General features: G+C 40.7%; 1 protein-coding gene across 4 annotated transcripts in view; it reads left to right on the top strand.

Annotated features, from left to right (window-relative positions):
- Positions 1–16,833, top strand: part of LOC148014492 (uncharacterized) — a 138,294-nt gene extending 121,461 nt beyond the window's left edge. For all 4 annotated transcript variants that reach the window (XM_087666157.1, XM_087666156.1, XM_087666155.1 and 1 more), the window contains one exon: positions 16,563–16,833. In XM_087666157.1, the coding sequence (XP_087522283.1) occupies positions 16,563–16,706 (144 nt within the window). In that variant the 3' untranslated portion in view covers positions 16,707–16,833. The remainder of the gene's footprint in view (positions 1–16,562) is intronic.
- The last annotated feature ends 6,825 nt before the right edge of the window (positions 16,834–23,658 follow it).

Here is a 23,658-nt window from a genome sequence, read left to right as displayed (position 1 = left end):
AATCTAAAGACAAGAATAGATACTAGATTGACCAAGTCCAATAACTAAACAAAATCGCAAAAAAATCAGTCTCTCGGGTTCAAAATCTTGAGCCCTCATGAGTCATTACACATCATCATTATCATGTTTAACATTGCCCAATAGTTTTTATAAAAAAAACAATGTTTTGAGTTCCAACTTGCCAAAATTTCTTTTTAAAAAAAACGCCCACGTTTTTTACTCTCAGAAACGTTTCGTAAGTTTCAAATCCAAGGAAACACGTTTCTTAGCTGCTATGCTGTGTCTGTGTTTGTCTCTTTGTGTTTCTGTCGTGATCGTACACTTTGTGTTTCTCGAGTACAAACCCTAGCAGTTTTCTTCACATGGTATCAGAGCTGGTGCTCTTGTAAAGAGTATCTTGGGGATATCGTGGAGAGCTAGTCTTTGTGCGAGGCACAGCACACAATACGACTCGTAACCGAATTACAATATTCCAGACATCTTCTTCTCCAGTTCTTATGATATCTTATCAGGGTTCTCCATCACTAGAGGCCCTGAGACAGCATTATGGACTCGGTGAGGAGGACAACACTCCACTTTCATCTTTACCTTCTTTTTCTACTCCTATTCCAGATTTCACCAACATGATGACAGAGGAGGACTTTGAGGAGTACTATCGCAACAAGTACGGTGATGTTTACACCTCTTCTACAAGCTTTGCTACCACATTCGGACCGGTTGGTGAGGTTGGCTACCTCTCCGATCATGGAGGACATACGGCATTCAGAACGTTTGGCGATCCATCTTCATCATCTCAGCTAGGTCCAATGTCAGGTCTGTACAATCCTTTTGAGTTGCATGAATTAAAACCCTCGCATGTTTCTTCTTTTGAGGTACAGGATCCGGATGACTTTGCATATATAAACTTTAATAGAGGGGGTGTCAAAAGATGACGTATCAACGAGATAGTATGGTTTGCGGGAAGGAACACGGAGTGAACTCGGCAAACATGGAGAAGAGAAGAGAGAGAGAGAGAAGAAACTCTGATGAATGGAATGAATGTGATACAAGGGAACAAGGGTGCTGTAGTATAAGGAAGATGATGAAGACAGCTACGAACCACGAACTGCAATGCCCTTGTAAAGGGGTGTGAGGATAGTGGAGAGGCTGGAGAGAAGAGGTGATGGACTGAATGAATCAACTGTGAGGAATGAATGAGAGAGTGGGCTATAAATAGACACAATCAGTCTAGGATGGCCCCCCTTTTTGGAGCTGCAAACCCTAAATGCAAAACGCAAAAATGCAAAAACGCAAACTGTGGGTGAAGGGTTTTTGAACACCCCCTCTCAGGTCCAAAAAGGGGAACAAGAGAAGAGTGAGGTGGAGATACAATGTTACATGTTGAAGAATGCTCATGCAGCAAGTGCTACTTGGATAGTATCCCTCATGGGGAAATTGTTCACTTGCCCAAGTGCCCTAGTACAAAGATGATGAAAACAAGCAATGCATAGGAGTGTCGGACTTTGTGTGGTGCTGAGAACCATAAGGATATGCCCATACTTGATCTCGGAAGATGGCTCCATGCTGACCAAAGGACGAAGAAGATCCACCTTGTAATCTAAGAATACCACTTGAAAGGAGACCTTTGAAGATAATCTAGAGGCAGGATGAGATGTAGAATTCGAAACTCAACCTCGGGAGAGAAGCCACTAGCTCTGTGACTCCATGCTGGAAGGAATACAAAGGCCTAGCCACCAAGTCGTCGTTGAAGACGCAAGGGTCCCGATCTAGGTAGATCCTCTAGATCTTGGATATGAGTAGTGGAAACGACTGCTCAAAGGAGAGCCACTCCTCGAAAGTGAAAGGTAGTGGTGTGTGAAGAACTTCATGGCACATAGGGTCCCTCTCTAAATCAAAAGGAGTAGAAGTAGGAGTCCCCTCTGAAGTCGAAGAAGAATTGGAAGCCACCTCTGAGGGCGAAGTAAGAAAATCGCTCTCTGAATCCCAGTCTGAGAGAGAAAGGGAATCCAACCACTCATGGCTCATGGACTGCGAAGCATCTGATGACGAAGGAAGTGCCGTCGGTCGTGCCGAAGAAGGTATCTGGGGCTTGGAAGAAGAAGCCGGAAATAACCGAGAAGTGGCCTCTCAAACTTGAGTGAAAGAGGGTGGGGAAGGAGGAGGTTTAGGATGAGCCAAGGGTGGGGAACAGTTGTGGACTCTCAGGAGAGTGGCCTCTCGGAAGTGGGTGGGGGAAAGCTTCGTGCAGTGGGGTGGTCTCCAGGAGGGCTTATTGCCTCAGAAGGTCTTAGAGCCTCCGTGTGCTCGAAAGGACTTAGTGCGCATCGGTCGCGGCTTATCATCTTGAGCATAATACTCCGATAGCCGATGCCAAACGATCTTTGTGGCTTAGAAAGGAGAGGTGGTACAAGGAGTACCTGGTGGAAGATGCATATACTTCGGAGGGGTGGGGAGCAAAGATCGATGTTGACAAGCTTCGGTGAGATGACCGTTCGTGTTGTAGTAGGAATACCTAGTAGAAGGGCAATCTGTTGGGGGGAGATGCCATGGTATGGGTGTGGTAAATTGGATAAGGGAGGGTGGGAAGGAGAAAAAGGATATCTCTCAATGCACAGCGGAAATGATAGAGAAATCAAATGTTGTCTGATAAAGAGGATCTTTGTGGGCACTAGCAAACGTAGCCAAGGAAGGTTGGATCTGATGGAAATGACAGCGTAGGAGAGAGAGAGACTAAAAACGCAAGTGAGGAGAGAGAAATACTAAAAACGTAGGTGAGGAGAGAGAAATACTAAAAAACACTTACAGGAGAGAGTCTAAAAACTCAAGAAAAAACTAGCAGTAGTAGTCAATATGCTAAAATCAACTCCGAACAGTGAGTGATAGGCTGGAAACAGGCAGCAGACTGTTGTAGACAGCAATGGCTAGCTTGGACCATAAGGTCCTCTACGTCCGAGGTGTGGGCAGCAAGCTGAAATACTTGAAATCTGCAAAAACGAGATTTTTTTTTGAATGGAGAGTGATTAGCAAGAGTCGTTCTGTTGTAAACAACTGCAAACTATGGGTGGAAGGCTGGAAATAGGTGCTAGATTGTAGATGACAGCAAGGGACATTTGAGACTGCGATGTCCTCCGCAAAAGGGGTGTGGGCAGCAAGCTGAAAACACCTAAAACTTGCAAAAATGAGATTTTGATGCAGCAAAAGAAGAGAAGTGGATGCCGAACTTGCCACCAGTCTTTGCCATCATTGGAGTGGAGGATCTTTGCTGTTGTTTGAGTAGATCCAACTCTAATACCATGTCAAAAGATGACGTACCAGCGAGACAATAGGATTTGCGGAGAGGAACATGCAGTGAACTCGACAAACATGGAGAAGATGAATGGAATGAATGTGATACAAGGGAACAAGTGTGTCGTAGCGCAAGGAAGATGATGAAGATAGCCACGAACCACGAACCACAATGTCCTCGTGAAGGGGTGTGAGGGTAGTGGAGAGGCTTGAGAGGACGTGACGGACTGAATGAATCAGCTGTGAGGAATGAATGAGAGAGTGGCCTATAAATAGGCATAGTCAGTCTAGGATGGCGCTCCTTTTGGGACTGCAATCCCTAAATGCAAAATGCAAAAACGCAAAAACACAATCTGGAGGTGAAGGGTTTCTCAATAGGGGGCTCACAAAGTAGAAAGAATTCAGGTACATCTACAGCTTTTGTTTCATTTGAGCATGTCACACACTCTTCTCACTTCCCTCCCATCCCACTCTCTTCTATATCACACCTTGATCACCTCTCATCGTCTTTCCAAAACCTTGGATTACACTCCACATCTGCATCACATACCCTAGGGGTTGGACCTTCCATCTCCGCTCCTAGCACCTCCTTCTCTACTCCATTTTCTACCTCTTTGCACCATGGTACTTCATTAGGGGAATGCCACCCTTTAACATAGTGCCTCTCACCTTTCTGCAAATGAGCACACCCATAGCTCTTGGGAGGACTATGATGGGCATTCCCCTCACTATCCCTAGCTTCCAATCTCACATGATCACTTAGTTGCAAGGGTTTCCATCCTCAGCTTATGGTGCGTCTTCACACTTTCCTTGGGTCACACCTTCGTAGGGATTTCCATCTTTTGCTCCCTATGTTCCCATCCCACCTCCTTGGGTTACTCATGTGGCTACCATGCCCATGCCTAGTCAGTCCATCCCTACCTATGGATCCACCTTGGACACTATCCGTATGCTTGGTGGGCACTTTGGGACCCATTTCCAAGTGTACTTCACTCCCCCATCCTACCTACACTACACTTTTTCACACTATCCATCTTTGAGCACTACCACTCCTGTTGCAACGGCCAAGAATGTCTTCATGGATAAGACACGTTTTAACGAGTCAAATTTCACCACTTGGTCGAATTTCATGCAACAAGTGCTTGAGTCTCAGGGTCTTTGGGACCTCATCATTGGTCTAGAGTCTATACCGGACCCTCGACTCTAGCTCACCTTGATTACATCCGTCAATGGAGAGCCTGCAATGCCACAGCCAATGTCGAGCTGATGCAGGAATTACTTTCTGAGTTGTTTCACTCTCAGTTGCAGCACTTCCCGCTCACGTCAGAGTGTTGGAGTCACCTTCTCGTCCGCTATGCGGCTCGAGATCGTACTCAGCACATCAATCTCGACTTTGAGCTTCAAGAGTTCTCTATTAAGGAAGGGGATGATTTGAAAGCCAATTGGCTGAATATAGGCGGTTACTCGCCGAGTTCGCTACTACTAGCTCTCCAAAGTCAGATGACGATCAAGCTACATTATTCTTCAATAAGTTGCTTGAAAAGTACTTCAATTTCATTTAACACATCATCTCATAACTTTGATTGCCAACCTTCTATGAGTTTGAGTGCTAGTTCTTGCATTATGTGAGGCTGCATGATCAAGTCCACAAGAAATCCTCATCATAGCCTTATTCGGAGCAGAGGGGATTGGTTGCCTCTTCTTCAGGAGGGAAAACCAACAGTGGCAAGAATTCGCAAGATGCGAAGGCAAGCCAATCAAAAGGGTGACTTCACTTCCTCCGATGGAACCAAAGAATCTATACCTATCTGGCAGCAACTCCCTAAGAAAAAACGGTTTTGCACACACTGTTAGAGAGCAGGCCATGTGGACAAGGAGTGTTGCTTCAAGGCCCAAGGTTTTCCACCTAAAAAGCCTCAGTAGACCGCTGCAACTGCACAGTCCAGTGGGGCTATGCCTTTCACTCCTGCTTCATCTGCTCCTTCAGTACCCGTTGCTACTGCTACACATGTAGCCCGCGCACAGCCTCAACAAACAGTCTCTTTCACTACCCTTGAGGGACTGGCTGATTGGTTTGCAGGTTCCAATCCCGTTGCACTTCATGCATCCATCTCAACTTCCTCTCCACCTCGTTAAGCGTTCCCTTAGTAGAGCTCTGCTACTGGATGCACGTGATGGTGGCCATCTTCTTAGACTAGCATGTTTCTCAGTCCTTCCGGATACCCTAGGTTAGTCTAGCATTCATTTTTTCGCACTCTTAGAGTCGGGCCCATAGGATTCATTGTCCATAACTTTTCTATTTATCTTCCACTGGATTTACTCACACACATACACATTCATTGCATTTCTTTTGAGTTAGATTTGCTTTCTATTATGTTTTGCTCTGGGGCATCTCACCACTGACCTCTATGTTTGCAGATTCTCATCTCTTTTGCAGGGTTTTGTCTTTCAGTATAGGGCTAATTTGCAAATTGCTTTGGTCCTACTTGGGCTAGAGGCGTGGGGATGCACACCATTCCTTTTATGGTTTCATCATCCTAAGAGTGCTTGCTTTTCTGCCAGCATGGCGGTTTCCCTTTCCGAGGTGGATCGTACAACATCTCTCTCGATGCTATCATGGTGATGACTTCTACCTTGCTCTTTCAGCGGGGTGCTTCATCTACTTCATTTTCTTTCATTCCTCGTGGTTCTCGGCACCATATGAAGACCGACATCAAGCTCCTCTTCCTCCTTCGGTATCTACATCCAGGTTGAGAGGGGGTTCCTACCCTTCTTGGTATTCTACAGCCTTCAACACTTTGTCTTCAACATCAGCTTCTTTCCCCTGTTGTACCTTCCCCTTTGCATTGCATGATTTTATCATCCTTGTACTAGGGCGCTTGGGCAAGTGAACAATTTTCCCACGAGGGATACTGTCTGTTGCATGAGCATTCTTCAGCATGTAGCATACTTTGTATCTCATTGTGTAGAGCACCACTTGAGCGGATCCTAAGCTATTTCCACCGGTGGCTGTTGTCACCACACCACCATCGTCCTTCATCACATGGATACCTCATCACTTGTTTTTCCTCGTCATCGACATCTTTACGTGGATAGGTATGCTTATACTATTTTGTGATGTGTTGGGTGCATCCTCCCTACTCCCGTCTTGTGGGTCACTATTACTCAATTGGCCACATTGCATAAAATTTCACTCACTTTTAACCAAAAAAAAAAAAAGTGGTTCCATCTGCCTTTGTAGGGCTTAGTAGGCCACTGGGTAGCCAACGTGCATCCTTTGTCCGATGCCATGTCCTCTTTGGGGTGACTACTTAGACTCCCTTGGTAAGATAACCATCGCCTCTATAGTCTTGGTAGACCATTGGGCACCTGCCGTGCACCCTTCGTCCAATGCCCTGGTTGCTTTGGGTTGGGACACCTTGGGATAAGTAAAAATCAAAGTAGCTTGCCTAACCTTTCGGCTCAGTTTTGAGCTTGAGAGGGGGTGTTGAGCTGAAACACGCTTTTCAGCTGATTAGCATTTTTAAACAGTCCCAAAACACACTTAATTAATGAAAAACCCTAAAAACGGGAGCATTTCGAGAGAGTTTCAGTGGTCTCCCAAAAACCCTAATTTTTGGGGCACCCTTCAACATCTATAAATAGATAGGCCGCCCCCCATTTCAGCCATCAGCCTGCTCCCACGTGGCTGTCCAGCCCTCGTGACTGCTGCCACTCCATCTGTGTTTGCTCCTGCTGCTAGTACCTTTATCCATGCTGACGTCAGCTTTGGTGACATCATCATCTGCTGTGATCTGATCATCCAGTCATCGCTAGCCACAATAGACATTGTTTCAGCCTGCGTTTGCACCTGTGTAGCTTAGGCGTCAGTTGTTTATCATCTTGCGGCATTTTCAGATCTCCATTTGCTGTTTGGGACAGCCACCAGCCATCACACACTCCTATTGTTTGCGTTTGCTAATCGGTATCTTATAGCATCTACCTCCTGAGACACTCTGACTGGTGGTTACAGACTTGGGATCCGTCTTCGGTGGACGTCATACTCTGACATTGCTCTGCCCTTGAGTACACTATACACTCTTACATTCACTTACAACTTTCATTCACTTCAGAGTTGTGTTCTCTATCTCCCTTCTTTTGTTTGTGTTTGAGTTTCTGTGTTTGAGTTTTGAGTTTTGTGTTATAGGGTTTGAGTTTTGCTCTTTGTGTCTGTGTCTCTCTCTTTGTGTTTCTGACATGGTCGTACACTGTGTTTCCTCAGTGCAAACCCTTGCAGTTTTCTTCACACAGGTGTGCTAAATACAAATTGTTAACTAGTCCCATCTCTGTTGGTTGGACAAACTTGACAATGATATCACATTACACAGCTTTCTTTGCTGTGTATATTGATTCATGTGAGAACTTAGAAGACCCAAATCAACTCAAGTGTTCACAATCATAAAGAATATTAGAAAAAATGTGCAACTACCTTCTAGACAGTATACACGACAGATTTTGGTTTGTGGAGCATGGTTTGATCATCAGAAAAAGAGTGGAAGAGATTCTTAAATCTTAAATTAAAATATTTGAAACCAACCTTCATCCTTAGATAGGGTGGTAAATAACGTGATTTAAGTACTAATTACAACAAGTAACAAATTTACAAAACTGAAATGCGCACTTTACCATACAATCTTGGATATTGAACAACCTGTTCGCCCCAAGATTAGCACCCCTTGTAGTATTTATTCAACTTTTATTGCAAATGAATGGAGAACAATTGAGATCCTCTAACCTCCTCTGCTAATCCAAGTGCCTCTTGCTACCAAAACTAACCAGCAAGCCTCCAAACCAATTCGCCCCTTGCCTTCATCGTGCTCCTTGAAAGACAAATTTAGCCCCAAATCTAATATTTGTTGGTTGGCCTCTTGAATCTCCCTGAAATTCCTCAATTTCAGTTGCTAGAATTCAAGTGTTAGGCCCTCAATTTTGAGCATGCATCCCAAGGTGACTATCAAAATCCTAATTTTTGCTGTAAATTAGGATTTACAACAGAGCTTGCCTAAAATCTCCTCCTTTGATGGCTAAAACTGTGGGAAAATGCTGAGATAACTTGAGAAATGGTTGGGGGATGAGAGAGAATGTTGTAGAGAGAGAAATTTCAGAGTTTTATTGCGAGAAATGCTGAAAAGCTATTGCCATCTGCTCAAACAGCCATGGAAGCTGTCACCTACAACTTAGGACCACCAGAAAGATTGCTATAGCCTCTTGTATGCTGCCATCTATACTAGGAGGACTTTGAGCTGCTGTCACCTACTCCTAGAGGGCTCCAAATTGATGTCACATGGTTTGGGACTGATCCTTGGTGGTTGCAAATGACATCAGCGACCCCTTCTTGCTCTCTAACAGACTTCTCCTCTCTCACAATGGCTTGACGAGACTTCCATCAGCCCCTAAAAATGTTTTTTCCACTTGCATGGCCAAGTTCTACCAAGTAGCAACCTTCTAATCCCATTTTTGAGGACTATCCAAATAATTAAATTAATTTTCAGAATGTTAATTCTGAAAATTAATTTAAAAATTATTCTAGTGCTCAAAAAATTTATTTCACTAGCCAAATTGTCTTTCAAGAATCCTTGAGCAGTTATTAGCCCTTAGACTAGCATTTATTAAATAATTAATGCCTAGTCTCTAATGTCATCATCGATATTAGTAGCCAATTTGTCTTTCAAGAATCCTTGAGCAGTTATCCGCCCTTAAACTAACATTTATTAAATAATTAAAACCTAGTCTCTAATGTCATCACTAACATTAGTAGCCAATAAATTAGTCTAGGCCAAAATGTGACACCACGTACCATCTAGTATCTATCATGCATAACTAATTATGACTTTTGCCTTTGGCACCAATTGATATCTTGGGTCCTAGTCCCACACTCTGAAATAATTGACTTGCACCTCACATGTGCAAGTCGCATTAGCATATTTGATTAACTTTTAATCAAATGCTAAATAAAGCAATATAATTTCACAACCTCCTGACTATAGGGAATGGAAATTTATAGAAATATTAGCTTGAGAGCCCAAGCATGAACCTATACTCTTAACTTCGATTCTAGAAGCCTCCCCACTGTATAAAATGAGACAACTCTTCTATGTTGTATATTCACCCTTCAAAAAGTCTTCAATCATCACTTACTGCAAACTCTCTCGAACATTGATCTCATAGACTCTTCCATTCACCGGCTACACTTCTCTTCGTTGCTCCTTCGCAAAAGGCACAAACAAAAGGTCAAGTAGAGATTGAGTTTACCGATGGATGATCCTTACCACAATGCTTTACCACAATGGTAATTGCTGTCCATTATTGGTATCCTTTTATCCAATAACGTAAGCACCTACAGCTCCCTATTTTATTCAGCTGTGATTATGCTTGGTGCTTTTTGCTTGCCCCTTTATTAATTAAAAACAGCTTGACTTTATTAAGTGTCATGCCATCAAGATTTTAATGTTACACCTTAGGGAAAAGAGTCCGATTCAGCCATCACAACAAGTCACAATCTACTGCCCATGAACCTGCACACCATGATCTACCATCGCCACGATTTCTCACCTTCCACAAAGTTGACTTGCCACATTGTTGGGGGTTGGAAAGGTCTAGGTCTAAATCTGTTGGGGATTAAATAAAAGAGAAGACAAATGGAAGAAAGAAATACTAGAACAAGAACCCTTGAATGTATGTAATACACAAGAAACAGATGAACTCAACAAGAAGCTATATCACTCTTGGAAACCCAATACAAGTGCAATAAATCCCTTCAAGCTGGATACATTACACCTAAGACGATAACTTAGATAAACTCTGTCTGAGATGATAGCTCAGCACCACTCTTTCAATGTGGAAGAAAATTACCACAGCAAATACAAAAGAAACACTACAGAGTATCCTGCCAAAATAGCTTGGATATACATAAAACAACCCAGAACCACTTTGACCCTCCTTTTTGGTAAAACCATGTGAAATTTCTTTAATTACAGCCACACAAACACTCTCAATCCTCACCTACAGTAGTAGGTAAAGATGTCTTCAAGTTTTTCCCCAAAAGAGCCTCTTATCTACCCTACTCTTTCATACTCTTTTCTACCTTATAAACATATTGACTAGAAGCTCTATTCATCTCTTCAATCATCTAGAAATCCACAAAACCTGCTTCTTGAGAATCCTATGAAGCTTGAAGTAAAAACATCTTCAATTGCAGCAATAGGCGAGAGCTTCCTCTAAATATGGCCTTAGTCCTGCGTTATAGTAGTAAACCCAGCTCCTAAAACTCTCTGGCATTGGGATGTAATAGGTAATCCCTCAATGTATCCTTGTTCCTTACATGATTGACACAGACTGTCATACACTATACTGCTCTTCTATTGCCTTTACTCTTGATTCTTGCATAGGCAGCACCATCATCCAAAACTCTAATCTCCATTTGTGTTGCAGTAATAAATGGCTGCCCTATGATCACTGGGTATGATGAAGAATTATGCACAAAGAAATGGTGATCAGCTTGTTTATCTCCTATGGTAATCTTCACATTTGGATATGCAATATACATATCTCATGTGGAGTTATTGGGTGCTTGCATCCTCCATCCGTGGTTGATGTCCATAGGCTATTTTCCATTCTCATAAATACTCTTCACTATGACAATTATCTTTGAACCATTGTCTCTCAGTGCAACACATGGAGTTTCCAACACTCCAATCTTCACTATAGTCTCTGTGGTAGCACAGGCCTAATGGTTCCTCAAATAATGACTCCTAGTTATCACATTTGAAGCACTTCATCCTCTATATAGTGCATAGGCGGTACATTTCTTGTGTTTTTATTGCATATCATAGTCTTCTTTGCAACACTGTTCACTTTAACGTTGTCTACAATAAGCTCTTCTGCTTCTTCATAGACAGCCTCTACATCTACATCATCTTCAAAAACCAATTGTATGCTCTATAAACATGTTTCTTCTTCACATTGTATCATAGCCTGAGTTGACTCACCCATAAATTGTCTCTTTTTTTTATGATGTCTATAATTTTTTCATGGAACTCTCTTTTTGTTATTCCAAGGATTTCAGTCAATGGAAACTTGACCTTATTGTTTAGATTCTCTCTTCCAAAATCTTTTAAATATGTGTGGCCGTTTCTATGTTAGAGAGTAGCTTGTATTTTAGTTGCTTTCTCTTCGGCTTTTCTTGTTTCTTTTCTTTTTGCTTTTCCTTCTTTTGTACATCTTCCATGTTCTGCTTTGGACTTGAAGAAACCTTGAAATATTTTTGCCATCAAACTTCTTTGTCTCTGCAATCACTTCTTGCAGAGTCCTAGCACTAGCCTCTTCATATTTAATCAATTCATAAGTTGTCATGGAATCTTTGATATTTGTTGTCTTGACGACAACTTCATCTTCAGCTGATTCTCCCATCTTTTAGACTCTGAGATAGGCCTTTTACATGGGTTCACCAATTGTCGAGGGTTGGAAAGGTCTAGGCTTAAATCTGTTGGGAATCAAGGAAAAGAGAAGACAAAGCTCTCCCAATCTCTCTTGAGTCTACCACACTTCCAACATGGTGTGAACACTTTAAATTCTTGATTTTTAGCACTAGTGAGTTTTGAGTGAGGTATTGGTTTTTTCTTCATTATATTTCACAAATTTTAGTGTTTTGTGTTCACGATTTGGGTTGTTAATATTAGGGCATGATATTGATTATTCAACCTTTTCTTACTTGTATTCTTCAAACCTACATAATTTGATTCAACTACTCACACCTTTGTTGACATGAACTAGATGCATTAGTCTATGAAACACATGCCTTAATAGTTTAACATAGATACATAAGGGTTGTATATATACACATTCCTCGATAGATAAGCTTATTAGATTCAATAGAAAATCATGTGCAAAGACCCTTTAATAACAATGGTATCTACAACCTTTAGGAGTTAATATAATTACCTCAAAAGTTTATAAAAGGAATATGTAGATACACGCTCCAATGCACAAGATATAGCTCATTTCTCAATAGTCATTTCCTCAATATAGGCAATAACCATACTTCCTCATGCATGGGGTAACCCTAAAACTTGAGCAAATACTGAAGCTTCTTCCTCTATGTATCCTTCTTATACTTGTGAAGAAACATTCGTGTACTAACAACTCATGGGTTGTTAAGCCCCTTAGCATCCACTGAGTTTGGCTCCTCATCTAGGGACTAGGGTTGCAGTAGAAAGAGGATCATGATACTCTAATTACTAATATGAAACATTGGATGCATCTTTCAATTAGATGGTAGCTCCAATTGATAAGTCACATCAATTGGCTTCTTAAGAATGCAGAAAGGCTCCCTCTTCCAAGGTGCTAGCTTAGGTGAAAACTCCACTTATTCATAGGTTGGACCTTGAGATAGCACCATTGACCCTTGTGGAAGATGAACTCATGTTGATGTTTGTTAGTCTCTTCCTTTTTTTGTTGTTGCATGCGCTGGACATTTGTGTGAACCCACTTCAACAACTTATCCATATCTACAATCAGCTGGTTTGCCATAGTTTCTAGTACAGGTCTCCAAAGCACGGTTGAATGTATTGCTAACGGTGTGCCCATAAACTATCTCAAATGGTGTCTGGTTGGTAGAGGTGTGGACAATATCATTGATTATATGCTCAACTATTGGTAGATACTGCTCTTATGGAGCCTGATGATACTAATAGTAGCCATGAAGCATGGGATTCATGGTATGATTGGAATTCTCTGTCTGCCCACTGGATGGAAAGCCGTAGAGATCACAAACTTTGTGCCAAGGCCATAAAACAAAGCCTTCCAGAGCCAAGGCTATAGCTTCTTGCTGCCTTGTGGTTGTTTGGTTTTGAGGTTTGGTATGCATGGCATACCATCAGGCATCGGTGAATGTCTTGCTTCATCCATGGCCAAAAGAAGTATTGTAAAAGATTCTCAAGAGTGGGACCTTCACGGTGATGCTTCATAGTAGGTGGATTGTGTCTCTCTCATGTAGAAAAGCAGCCCTGTAAGATTTAGGGCAATAATACGAAGTTTGTCACAAAAATACATCCACGCATTCTTTAGCATAATTGGAGGGAAGACCCTACTTGCAATTGTGCATCTCCTAATCAAAATCTGGATTAGCCTCATAGAGCCCCTTCACAGGAGCGAAGGAAACTGACTCCACTTAAGTAACCATTGTCATTGAATGTGGTCACCGGCTCAATGTATCCACTACTCCTTTCTCCTTCCTAGGCTGATGCTCAATCTCAAGACAGAATTGAGATAAGAATTGCAACCGATCACTATTGAGGGGTCATAAGACATATTCCATTGTGAGTAAGTGGTAAGATAGAATAATGCTTGCTGATCAGACTTGATATGAAAATCCTGGCAATCAAATAGTGTCTCCAATTCTTTAAGATTCACTGATCAGACTTGATAACTCAGTATCCTTAAGTTTTTGGCTTTCATAAGCCACTGGATGGCCACGCTGTTGCAACATTGCTCCTACTGTCTATACCATGTCTGTTGGCATTACAAATCATCACAAAGATTCATTGAGATCGGTCAATCTTAATACATGATCTGAAGAATAGATAGCCTTTAACTCCTTGAAAGCTTGGTCCATCTCATGCGTCCATGTCCATTGGAACTCCCTCCTTGTGGCATCTCTAAGAGGCAATGGCACACCGGTACATAGTGCTCCACAAAATAGAACACTATCGATCCCAAGAACATGTGCATCTCTTACACTTCTTTGGTCACTTGTCTTCTCCATAATTGCCTTGACCTTCTCAGAATCGCTAGAAACCACCCATGTGGAAATAACGTGCCCCAATTAAGAGACAGATATCATGTAGAATTCACACTTCATCCTATTCAAGAAAAGTCGATTCTCCTGCAACAACTGCAACACCCTCTACAAGTGATTGTAATGCTCCTCTTGAGATTTACTATAAGCCAATATATCATCAGGGAAACAATAACACACTTCCCAAGAAAAGGCTGCAATACCTGAGCCATGAGCCTAGAAAAGTAAGCAATTGCATTGGATGGCCCAAAAGGAAGCACAGCAAACTCAAACAGCCCAAATGGAATGTGAGATTGAGTGTTTGGGATATCTTTTGGAGCAATCTGAATCTGCCAATAATCAAAATCCAACTTGCTAAAACTCACTGATCTTGCTAGCTGATCGAATTAACTCATCTATTTATCGCAACAGAAACTTATTTTTTGACGGTAAGCTTATGGAGTGGCAAGTACCCTGTAAGGCACACACAGGTGCAAGCTCCCATCCTTGTCTTTCACCAACAAGACCAAAGCACTGAACAAGCTAGAGCTGACATGGTCCTCAATTTGTGCTTGAGGCTCCTTGAGCTCCTCCTTGCTCATCTACAATACATCTCATTTAGATTAGCCTGTCAAAAGATGCATCAAGGTATGCAATAGACAACATAGTGAAGTGACTACATATTATAAGAACCGATGTTTGAAGATTTTTGAACCAAGTTCTCATCTTTATGGTTCAAATGGATGTATACACATTGTACTTGGCCGTTAGCTCCATAATACATATGCAACAATTATTTTGAAGATTCTTGAATAGAGTACCTTGTTCATCTCCACCAGTATTTTGTAATAAGTTCTCTATTTTGTTTTTTAGGACAAACACATTTGGGTGGGGATGGATCCCAATGAAGAAAAATTAGACAATATATTTTTGAATTACTGCACCTCTCGAGGAAACTCATCCAAGAATTACTGCAACTCCCAAGGAAACTCATCGAAGAAAAGAGAATCAAAGTCTTGCAACAAAGTCAAGAAAATATTTCAATAGTTACTGCAACTCCCAAGGAAACCCAACCAGGAAAGGAGGATCAAAGTCTTGCAACAATGCCAAGCTTGTCTTGTCCACATCTCCCTGTTGTGAAGCTCACGTACATACACCGTGCCATGCCCTTGCAAAATACCCACTTTGCATAGAGATGGGAAATAACTACCACTTGTTGAGCACAAGCTGCCATGGGTGCAACAGTGCTATTGCAAGCTGTCAGCACCTACCAGGACCCATCTGGAATGAGGACTGTGTGTGAGTGATGATCCACCAAGCCACCTCCAAAGTATCTCAAGCCTTGAAATCTTCCATTTGGAATGTGATAGCTATGTCCTCAACCTGCAGGCTGCTCCCTAAAGTGGTATTTCTTACCTTTGGTCTTCCTCTTAGGCTGATAAGTCAACTCCACTGGTTGTGCCACACTAGTGAGTACCATTCGGAGATGGTACTTGTCAACAAACTTGTCTCGGTCCTTGGATCAAATTCTCAAATGCTCCACCCTCCACCAAGCAAAGTGTAGGATGGCCCGCAACCATGCTTGCATGGGCATGAGGTCACGACACCCCAAGGAAGAAGAGTCCATGTTTCCCAAGGGTGCTATCTTAAGCAGAGAAGCCATGATGGACGAAGTTGAGGTGCCCTCTACGGTCTTGACTCTCATCTTGGAAGTTTTATCCTTGAAGTCAGGCTTCTTGCACAATTCTTCATAGTATGCCCTGCTGCTTGCACATGAAAAAACAATTGTTCTCTTCCTTTAGCTTTGTTTGCTCCTCTCGAGCAGTTGCCTTCTTGGAAATATGTGTCCCGATACTTGTGGACTTGCCCTTCTCTTTGGCTATAGTATGGCCAATATTCTTGCAGTTCTCCTGCTTCTCATAGGTGGGTAGCTAACTCCATGGCCCGCTCCAAAGAATCTGGATGTTGTGCCTCCACATCATGATTGTTATGCAAGCTGTCCCGAGTGGCATCTGGTATTTGCTGAGCGACCCATCTTTACTAATCTGAAGCAGGATGTTGAACAATCTGTGTAAAAAATCAGAAGGTTAACCTGCTCTATCATGTGTTTTTTCAGCAACCGCATGGTCAATCTAGTCTTTTCTACAGTAATTGTCTCTTATTTTTATTTACTAGACTCTTTGTTAGAGTCGCTGCATTTATACATAATTGTGAATGATTGCAGCAGCTATTGCTTGGATGTATGATTGAGATTGATATTTTGTTAATCGTTATTAACAGGTTTCAAATACCGAATTCGTTTTTAATGCATCCTTGGGAGTTAAAAACTATTACTGAGGATGAAAAATCCTGTGATATATGGTCGTTAGAGAACGTCTTAATCAAAGCTCAACAATCCTCTATTTTGATTCAGTCGACTTCTGACGTAATGGGAATCTGAGATATTTACTGTCGTTCGATTCAGGTTGCAAAATACTTCAAAAAGCTTGAAAAGGAGCGGGAAAACATAACAGTTCAATCTCTACCGGATGTCGGCCATTGCCCTCATGATGACAGACCCGAGCTTGCAGCAGATTACATCATCCCATTCCTTTCATCAATATTCTGATGAACTGCATCAAGTGTGTTTATTTAGATACTGGTTGAAATGTGCTTTCCGACTGGGTCCATTGTACATTATGCGTAGTCTGCAGATGACATTTGTACATACATTATACATTGTACAGGTTGTGCTTCTTGTGCTGCATCATTCAAGTACCTGATTGTCTTGCACATGGACACATATCAGCGCTCGTGTAAAAGATTTTCAGCAACGTCTTGAGAACGTAGGGTTTAATTGAAACGATACGTTATCGGAATATGTAGATTATCAGCCTTCCTCCCCCTTCAAACCCTCATGCTTGGTAACATATACCCTCATGGCCCTCTTGGGTCCACTTCATCGTTCATAATAATAATTACCAGCTAGGTTTTCTATTATCAAAGTTTAGATGGAGGTTTCTTTTACTTTACTAATTGTACTTCCTAGACAACTTGTCTTTTAGTAAAGAATTGTAACTTACGGTCTCTTAGGTCATTTTGGGCTTCAGTAGACATTAATAAATCATCTCATGCTCAAAGTTGCCTGTGCGCATTGTTGTGATTGCTCTAAAGTTTGTGAAAGTTTTTGCTTGTCCATATTCATCAATCGTCTGCTCCTCTCTCTCTCTCTCCTCTCATCACAATATTTTCCACAATGTATGTTCTTTATGATATCATAAACCAAAGTTATTTTCTACTTTATTTTATGGTGAATTTCCTCAGGTTCAGCTTGGAAGTCTAAATATTGGTTTAGGACATCAATTTTATCTCCAAAAGTTTGCAAATGATCGAAATTGCTCCCCTTGAAAGGTTCCAAACTTTATATGCTTTTTACTTACTAATTCTAATTGTTATTTCAACTTGCAACACAAGATCTAGCAACATGTAATTGGACAACCCTATATGTATACATTGCACTTCTCCAACTATCATAAGCTTTGCAAAAGTTGACTGATCAAGTTTTCTTCATCAATAGTTAGTATTTTTCTTTGTTTCTAGTCCTTATTTAGTTGGCCGCTTGGATTATTTTTCCCTCTCTCTCAACTAGTATACCCTTACCTTAGTGAAATATTTTGCGCCCTTGCTCTAAATTCATGGTTATTGAGTTCTTGGAAAATGAAGTGATTATCTTGATGTACGTTGCTACTATAGAGTGGCCTTATAGGGTTCTTTTTTACGAGTTCAATTGTGGTATTTCTAGAGTCTCCAAAATTTTGAACTTCATTGATGCTTAGCTTCCTTTCTAGTACACAAGCTCAAGTGGCCTAGCAACCCAAAAGAGATGGTTATTTTGAAAGTAGACTTGTAGCATCAATATGGCTTTATCTAATTGTTCTGGTGTGATAGGTTGCATGCTTATATAAATGGAAATACCAACTTGTAGATTGAGAATTATATGATAGGTACATGGGAAGTTCTCTAGATCTTGAGGGCATTGTAGATTTTTTAGTTTAGATTCCTTGATATTTTTTCAAGGCTCCACAAGTAATGGTGTGTCCTACAACATTTCACTTCTTTCCACCTTGTGTAATCCCAGTCTTATCTTAGTGGTACTTGTTTCATAGGTGTTGGATACATAATCAGGGAGTAAAATTTGGCATGGGGATACTATTAATTATTTGATTTTGGGGATGGGTGATACTGTTAATTGCTAATTCGCCTTCAAGCTCCTTTAATGTATTCACAATCTTATCACAACTTGTGGCACTCATCCACACGATTGGTTGTCGAGGGTGCATTTGGATGTTTATATACTACATAGCGGGTCCATGGAATTGATATTGATAGCAATGATTCTAATGATTTTGATGATAATGCTTGGATAGCTTACTATGTGTATTGACACGATTTGCATGGTACATTTTGTACAATAAATAAGGAGTTTGTTGCTATGTATTTGGATGAGCTTCATGGAACTTATAAATCCCAACACTTAGAAATTTTAATGGTTCTTTTAGCACTATTTATGTATATTTATAATTCTTATTTTTAAAAAATCATTCAAAGATGATAACTTGTAGACATCATAATTTTTGTGATCTTTCTCTTTCAACCTCTTTGATAAACTATGTTTAAATCAACATTTGATTTGACTTCATGAAATGCTTTTCTAGTACAATATGGAGAGTGTTGATATGGTTAAACCTCTTCTTAAAGTATACTTCCATCAAACACATCTTTACTACTAATTTGCAGATGGGTTACAAAATGTAGCAAAGATAATATACTCAAAAGAAATTATGAGTTCAATTAATTTTTTTAAACAAAAACACAATACATATATGTTTATTTAAGTAGAGAGCACAAGAAAATATGCAAGCATATGATGCCAACACAAGCTTTAAAATCTTAAATCCATTGTAGATGCTTAGTTATGGCTATCGAGTGAGATAATGTTGAAGAAAACCCAACATTTGCTCAAGAGTGCTCTACACACCTTGCACTTGTTCAATAGTCGTCTACATGTACCGCTCTCATGAAGCACTCAATTGTTGCACTTGCATCCCTTGGTGTTCACCAAATCCATAGAGTTGATGAGATTTTTGATGATGCTATGAAAGCATTTTTAAATTAGGTTGTTCCTACTCTCTTGTCCAATCCTTTTCATAATGCAAATGATGTCAATGCTTATACTTAGACTCCCACTTTTTACTGTGGTACTTGTCACTGAAGTAGCTTTCTCCTTTTTGTTACCCTTAAGGATGCTTGAAATGCCACATTCAATATTGAAAATTTTCTTTCCTCTTTGATTAACATGGTTGAGACATGTACCTAGCTTTGTTGTAGAAACATAAACTATTATTGGATTAGGATCAACCAAGACATCTTCCTTGAATCCTTTGTGAATGATGTTGTACATATTTTGATCAAATATTTTTTGCCACCCTCTGCTTCAATTTTTTGACATCTATTTGTGCCCACAATGTACACCCAAGAGAAAACCCCTTATCCTAGTTGTGAATCTTTGTATATTTGGGAAAGTGGTCCTCCCACTTGTCATAACATTGAAGTGGAGTCTTTTAGACATCTTGAGCTATTGTGCAAATTGCTTCAATTGATCATTCAAGAAGAGAGTCCCTAGGATCCCTTTGGTTGGCACTATCTCATTGTCTAACCTTTCCTTCGTCCACTAGCACAAAAACTTCATTTAGTGTTTAGCAATTCCTAGTACAAGAGGACATATCAAATCCAACAAATTTCTTGCATCTTGCCTAGCAAATGGCTCACTTTCTAAGGTTACAATTGGTGTATAGAGAAGTGATAGCTTGGATTGTCAGAGGAGTAGAAGTGGAAGGTTTCATTGTGGTTGTTGTGAGATAGGGGTGGAGGTAGCTATGGTTGCTAGACAACAAGGGTGACTATCATCAACATGAAAGTGAGGCACATAGTACTGGATCTATGACCATTTGTGACCACTCAACTTCTGATGGACTCACTACAAGAGGGTGCCTACTAGAGGAGACTATTATGGAGGATGGGTACATTGGATTAGGATGTGTTAAAAGGGGTGAAACCATGCTAATAGAATGAGAAGATGGCGATATGAAGGATTGGGTAAAACCAAACTAGGTAGGTGCATGTTGCAAGACAAATGGAAAAGGATGATTTTGAAAATGGAGGTGTAAACCATGTGAGGTTGTTTGAGGAATTTGGGTGCTTTGGACCAAGTTGTAGGATCTTAGTTTTCTACTTCCTATTCAATTGATGAGGAGATCAAAGTATGAAGAGATTGCACCCCACATTGGAAAATAAAACTTTCAAAACATGCATATGCTATTGCAAAGAAATTTTAACTGTTATAGAAATGTAAATTCATGAAATCTAACATAAGTAGGAAATATTACCTAGAAACCTAAAGACAAATGCAACATGAAAACTTGGAAATTCTTGAAAAATAAAACTTTGAAAATCCAACAAAAATAAGAGTGTAATAGGACAAAGGAAGATCAAGCGGGTATCAAACTAAACTAGAAAAAAATAATTAAACATGATTGAAAAATATGAAAGTGTTATCACTAAGTTTATCAATTTGAATAGGCATTTTTTAGTGTAGGTGAAGAATGACCATCTTGAAACAAAAAGAGATTAATAGACCACATTTGAGATTACTTTGTATAACTAGAAAATTATAACTTAGAAACACAAGTAGAAATATAAGAAATGTAATATTATCAATGTAAACCAAACATAAGTTAGAAACCTAAAAAGAGACACAAATTTCTCAATGTACCTTAGGAATGTAACAAAAAGAAACATAATGAGTTATGTTTTGCTTTAAAAATGCAACTTATTTGTTGAGTTAGCTCCAATGGAGCTTCTGTGTAGAGATGCAAGTTGAGAGAGAGAAGAGATAGAGACATGCAATTTTGTGGTACTGAAGAGTACCTCAATAATGTTTTAGATATGTATATGTACTATGTACAACTTGGCTCTTACCGGCAAAACACGGGCACTACCCTTTATCCCAATAACCTCCTCCCTAACGGCAATGTGCCCAAAGGTAGAGGAAAAGAATTAGCTAAGTCTAAGTATGTACAAAGCTGAAAAGACTATACCTATCCAATACCCATCATCTACCGGCAATGGCAAACCTCTCTGCTGGAAGACCCTTCGTGAGAAGGTCTATAGGATTATCATCACTGTGCACCTTGACCAGCTCAATACTCTTGCTGTCAAGTACCTCTCTGATGAAATGACACTTCACATGTATGTGTTTTGTCTTTGCATGAAAGACGGGGTTCCGTGCTAACATGATAGCACACTGACTATCACAGTGGAGGACAAAAACCTTAGTAATCCCAAGCTCAACAACCAAACGTGATAGCCATAAGGCCTCTTTGCATGCCTCAATGGTGGAAGCCACATACTGTGTCTTTGTAGTAGATAGTGCAACACACTTCTGCAGCCTAGATATCCGACAGGATCCTCCCTATGAAGGTAAATACATACCCTATAGTGAACCTCTGGCAATCCACATGTGCAGCATAGTCTGCATCCATAAAGCCAACGACAGATGCCTTCTACTTACCAAAGCAGATGCACAAATCCTTTGTGCCCTTAATACCTTTTACTGCTTCCCAATGCTTCTTGCTAGGGTTTGCCATGTACTTGTTAACCACTCACAGTGCAAAGGCAATGTCAGGACGTGTAGCAACCATAGCATACATCAAATTGCCAATGGCTAAAGCATACAGAACCTTGGCCATTTCACACTTCTCATCATTAGATGTAGGGATGTCCTCTACACTGAGTTTCACATATGGAGGCAATGGAACTCTGATTGCTTCCTCTCTCCATATTGAAACATTGCAAAATCTTGGAGACATACCCTTGCTGAGACAAATAGAGTAACCCCTTCGACCTACCTCTGAGTATTTGCATCCCAAGAATGTGATTTGCATCATCATGATTCTTCATGTCAAAACTATCATGTAGATTTTGCTTCAATGAATCCAAAGCATGAGTATCCCTGCCAGCAATCAGTATGTCATCTACATACAGAATCAAGATGATTACACTACCATTTGCTGCCTTCTTGGTGTACAAGAACTGATCAACTTTACTCTTCTTATAGCCTTGAGACTGCATGAAAGTATCAAACTTATAATACCATTCCAGCGGTGCTTGTTTCAACCCATATAAACTCTGTTTCAGTTTACAAACCATCGTATCTTTGCCTTTAGCAACAAAACCCTCAGGCTGCTGCATGTATATGTCCTCATCCAGATCACCATGTGAGAATGCAGTCTTTAGATCCATCTGTATGAGCTCCATATCTTTAGCTGCAACCAAGCCCAAAATGGTTTTTAGAGTAGTCATCTTGACTACAAGAGAGAAGATCTGGTCACAATCAATTCCATGTTCCTACTTGTACCCCTTTGCAACCAATCGTGCTTTGTACTTTGGCAAATAACCAAAAGTGACCTTCATCTTGTAAACCCACTTGCATGGAAGAGTTTTTTGCTCTTTAGGCACTTGCACCAAATCCCAAGTACCATTCTTATCAAGTGATTCCATTTTCGATAGCATGGCCTTGAACCAGTTCTTATTGTCCGGTCTAGTCATTACTTCCTTGAAGCATGACGGCTCACTACAGTTAATAACCATGACATAATCTGCAACATATTGTGCACCAGGAACAAACTTGTCAGGTGGTCTTGATGGTTGAGTTGACTTGGGAGCAAAGGCTCTGATTTGCAGGTTATGGAACTTGCAAACCTACATTTTCAGCTTGCTGTCCTAAAATTTCAGCATGTTATCCACCTAGTCCCTGCGGGCAGTCCTAACTGCATATTTTCTTGTTGCAACTGTGGATCATCCTAGGCGATACCTTGTTGGTCATTTCCAACACTATTCCCTGCATTCTTAGGGTCATTTACAATAGGTATACACTATTATCCATTGGGCATAAATGACTGTTTAAAAGGTACATCCTCCTTGAAAACAACCCTCCTAACTTCCTCAGTCTTCTCAGCCTGCTTATGCATGTGATCTTCATGGAAGATGATGTCATTGCTGTATACTATCTTTCTTTTCTCGGGATCCCAAAGTCTATACCCCATCTCACCCTCGTCACTGTATCTTAGGAATATACATTTACAGGACTTTGGTTCCAGTTTGCTACGTTCTTTCTTTTCGTATGTGCACAAAAGCCTCGCAACCAAACACTTGCAAATGAGCATATGAAGGTGGCTTTCTCGACCACTCTTCCTGAGAGGGACTCTCCCCCCCAAAGACCTATTCGATGACCTATTGTTCAGATGAACGGCTGTCATAATAGCCTCTGCCCAAAAGCCATGGGGTAATGCAACATGAGACAGTATCGTATGGACCTTGTCTTGTATGGTTTGATTCATGAGCTCTGTAACTTTGTTTCTGGGGTGGATTATGAGGGGCAGTGAGCTCCCTCTTTATCCCCTTACTGTCACAAAATGCCTGAAAGGCCTTGGACACATACTCCCCACCATTGTCATAGTGAA

Source organism: Lygodium microphyllum, chromosome 25 (assembly GCF_053477565.2).
Source record: "Lygodium microphyllum isolate KBCC chromosome 25, Lygodium_microphyllum_v1.1.10, whole genome shotgun sequence".
Classification (NCBI taxonomy): Eukaryota; Viridiplantae; Streptophyta; class Polypodiopsida; order Schizaeales; family Lygodiaceae; genus Lygodium; species Lygodium microphyllum.
This window is presented reverse-complemented; position numbering and strand designations above follow the sequence as displayed.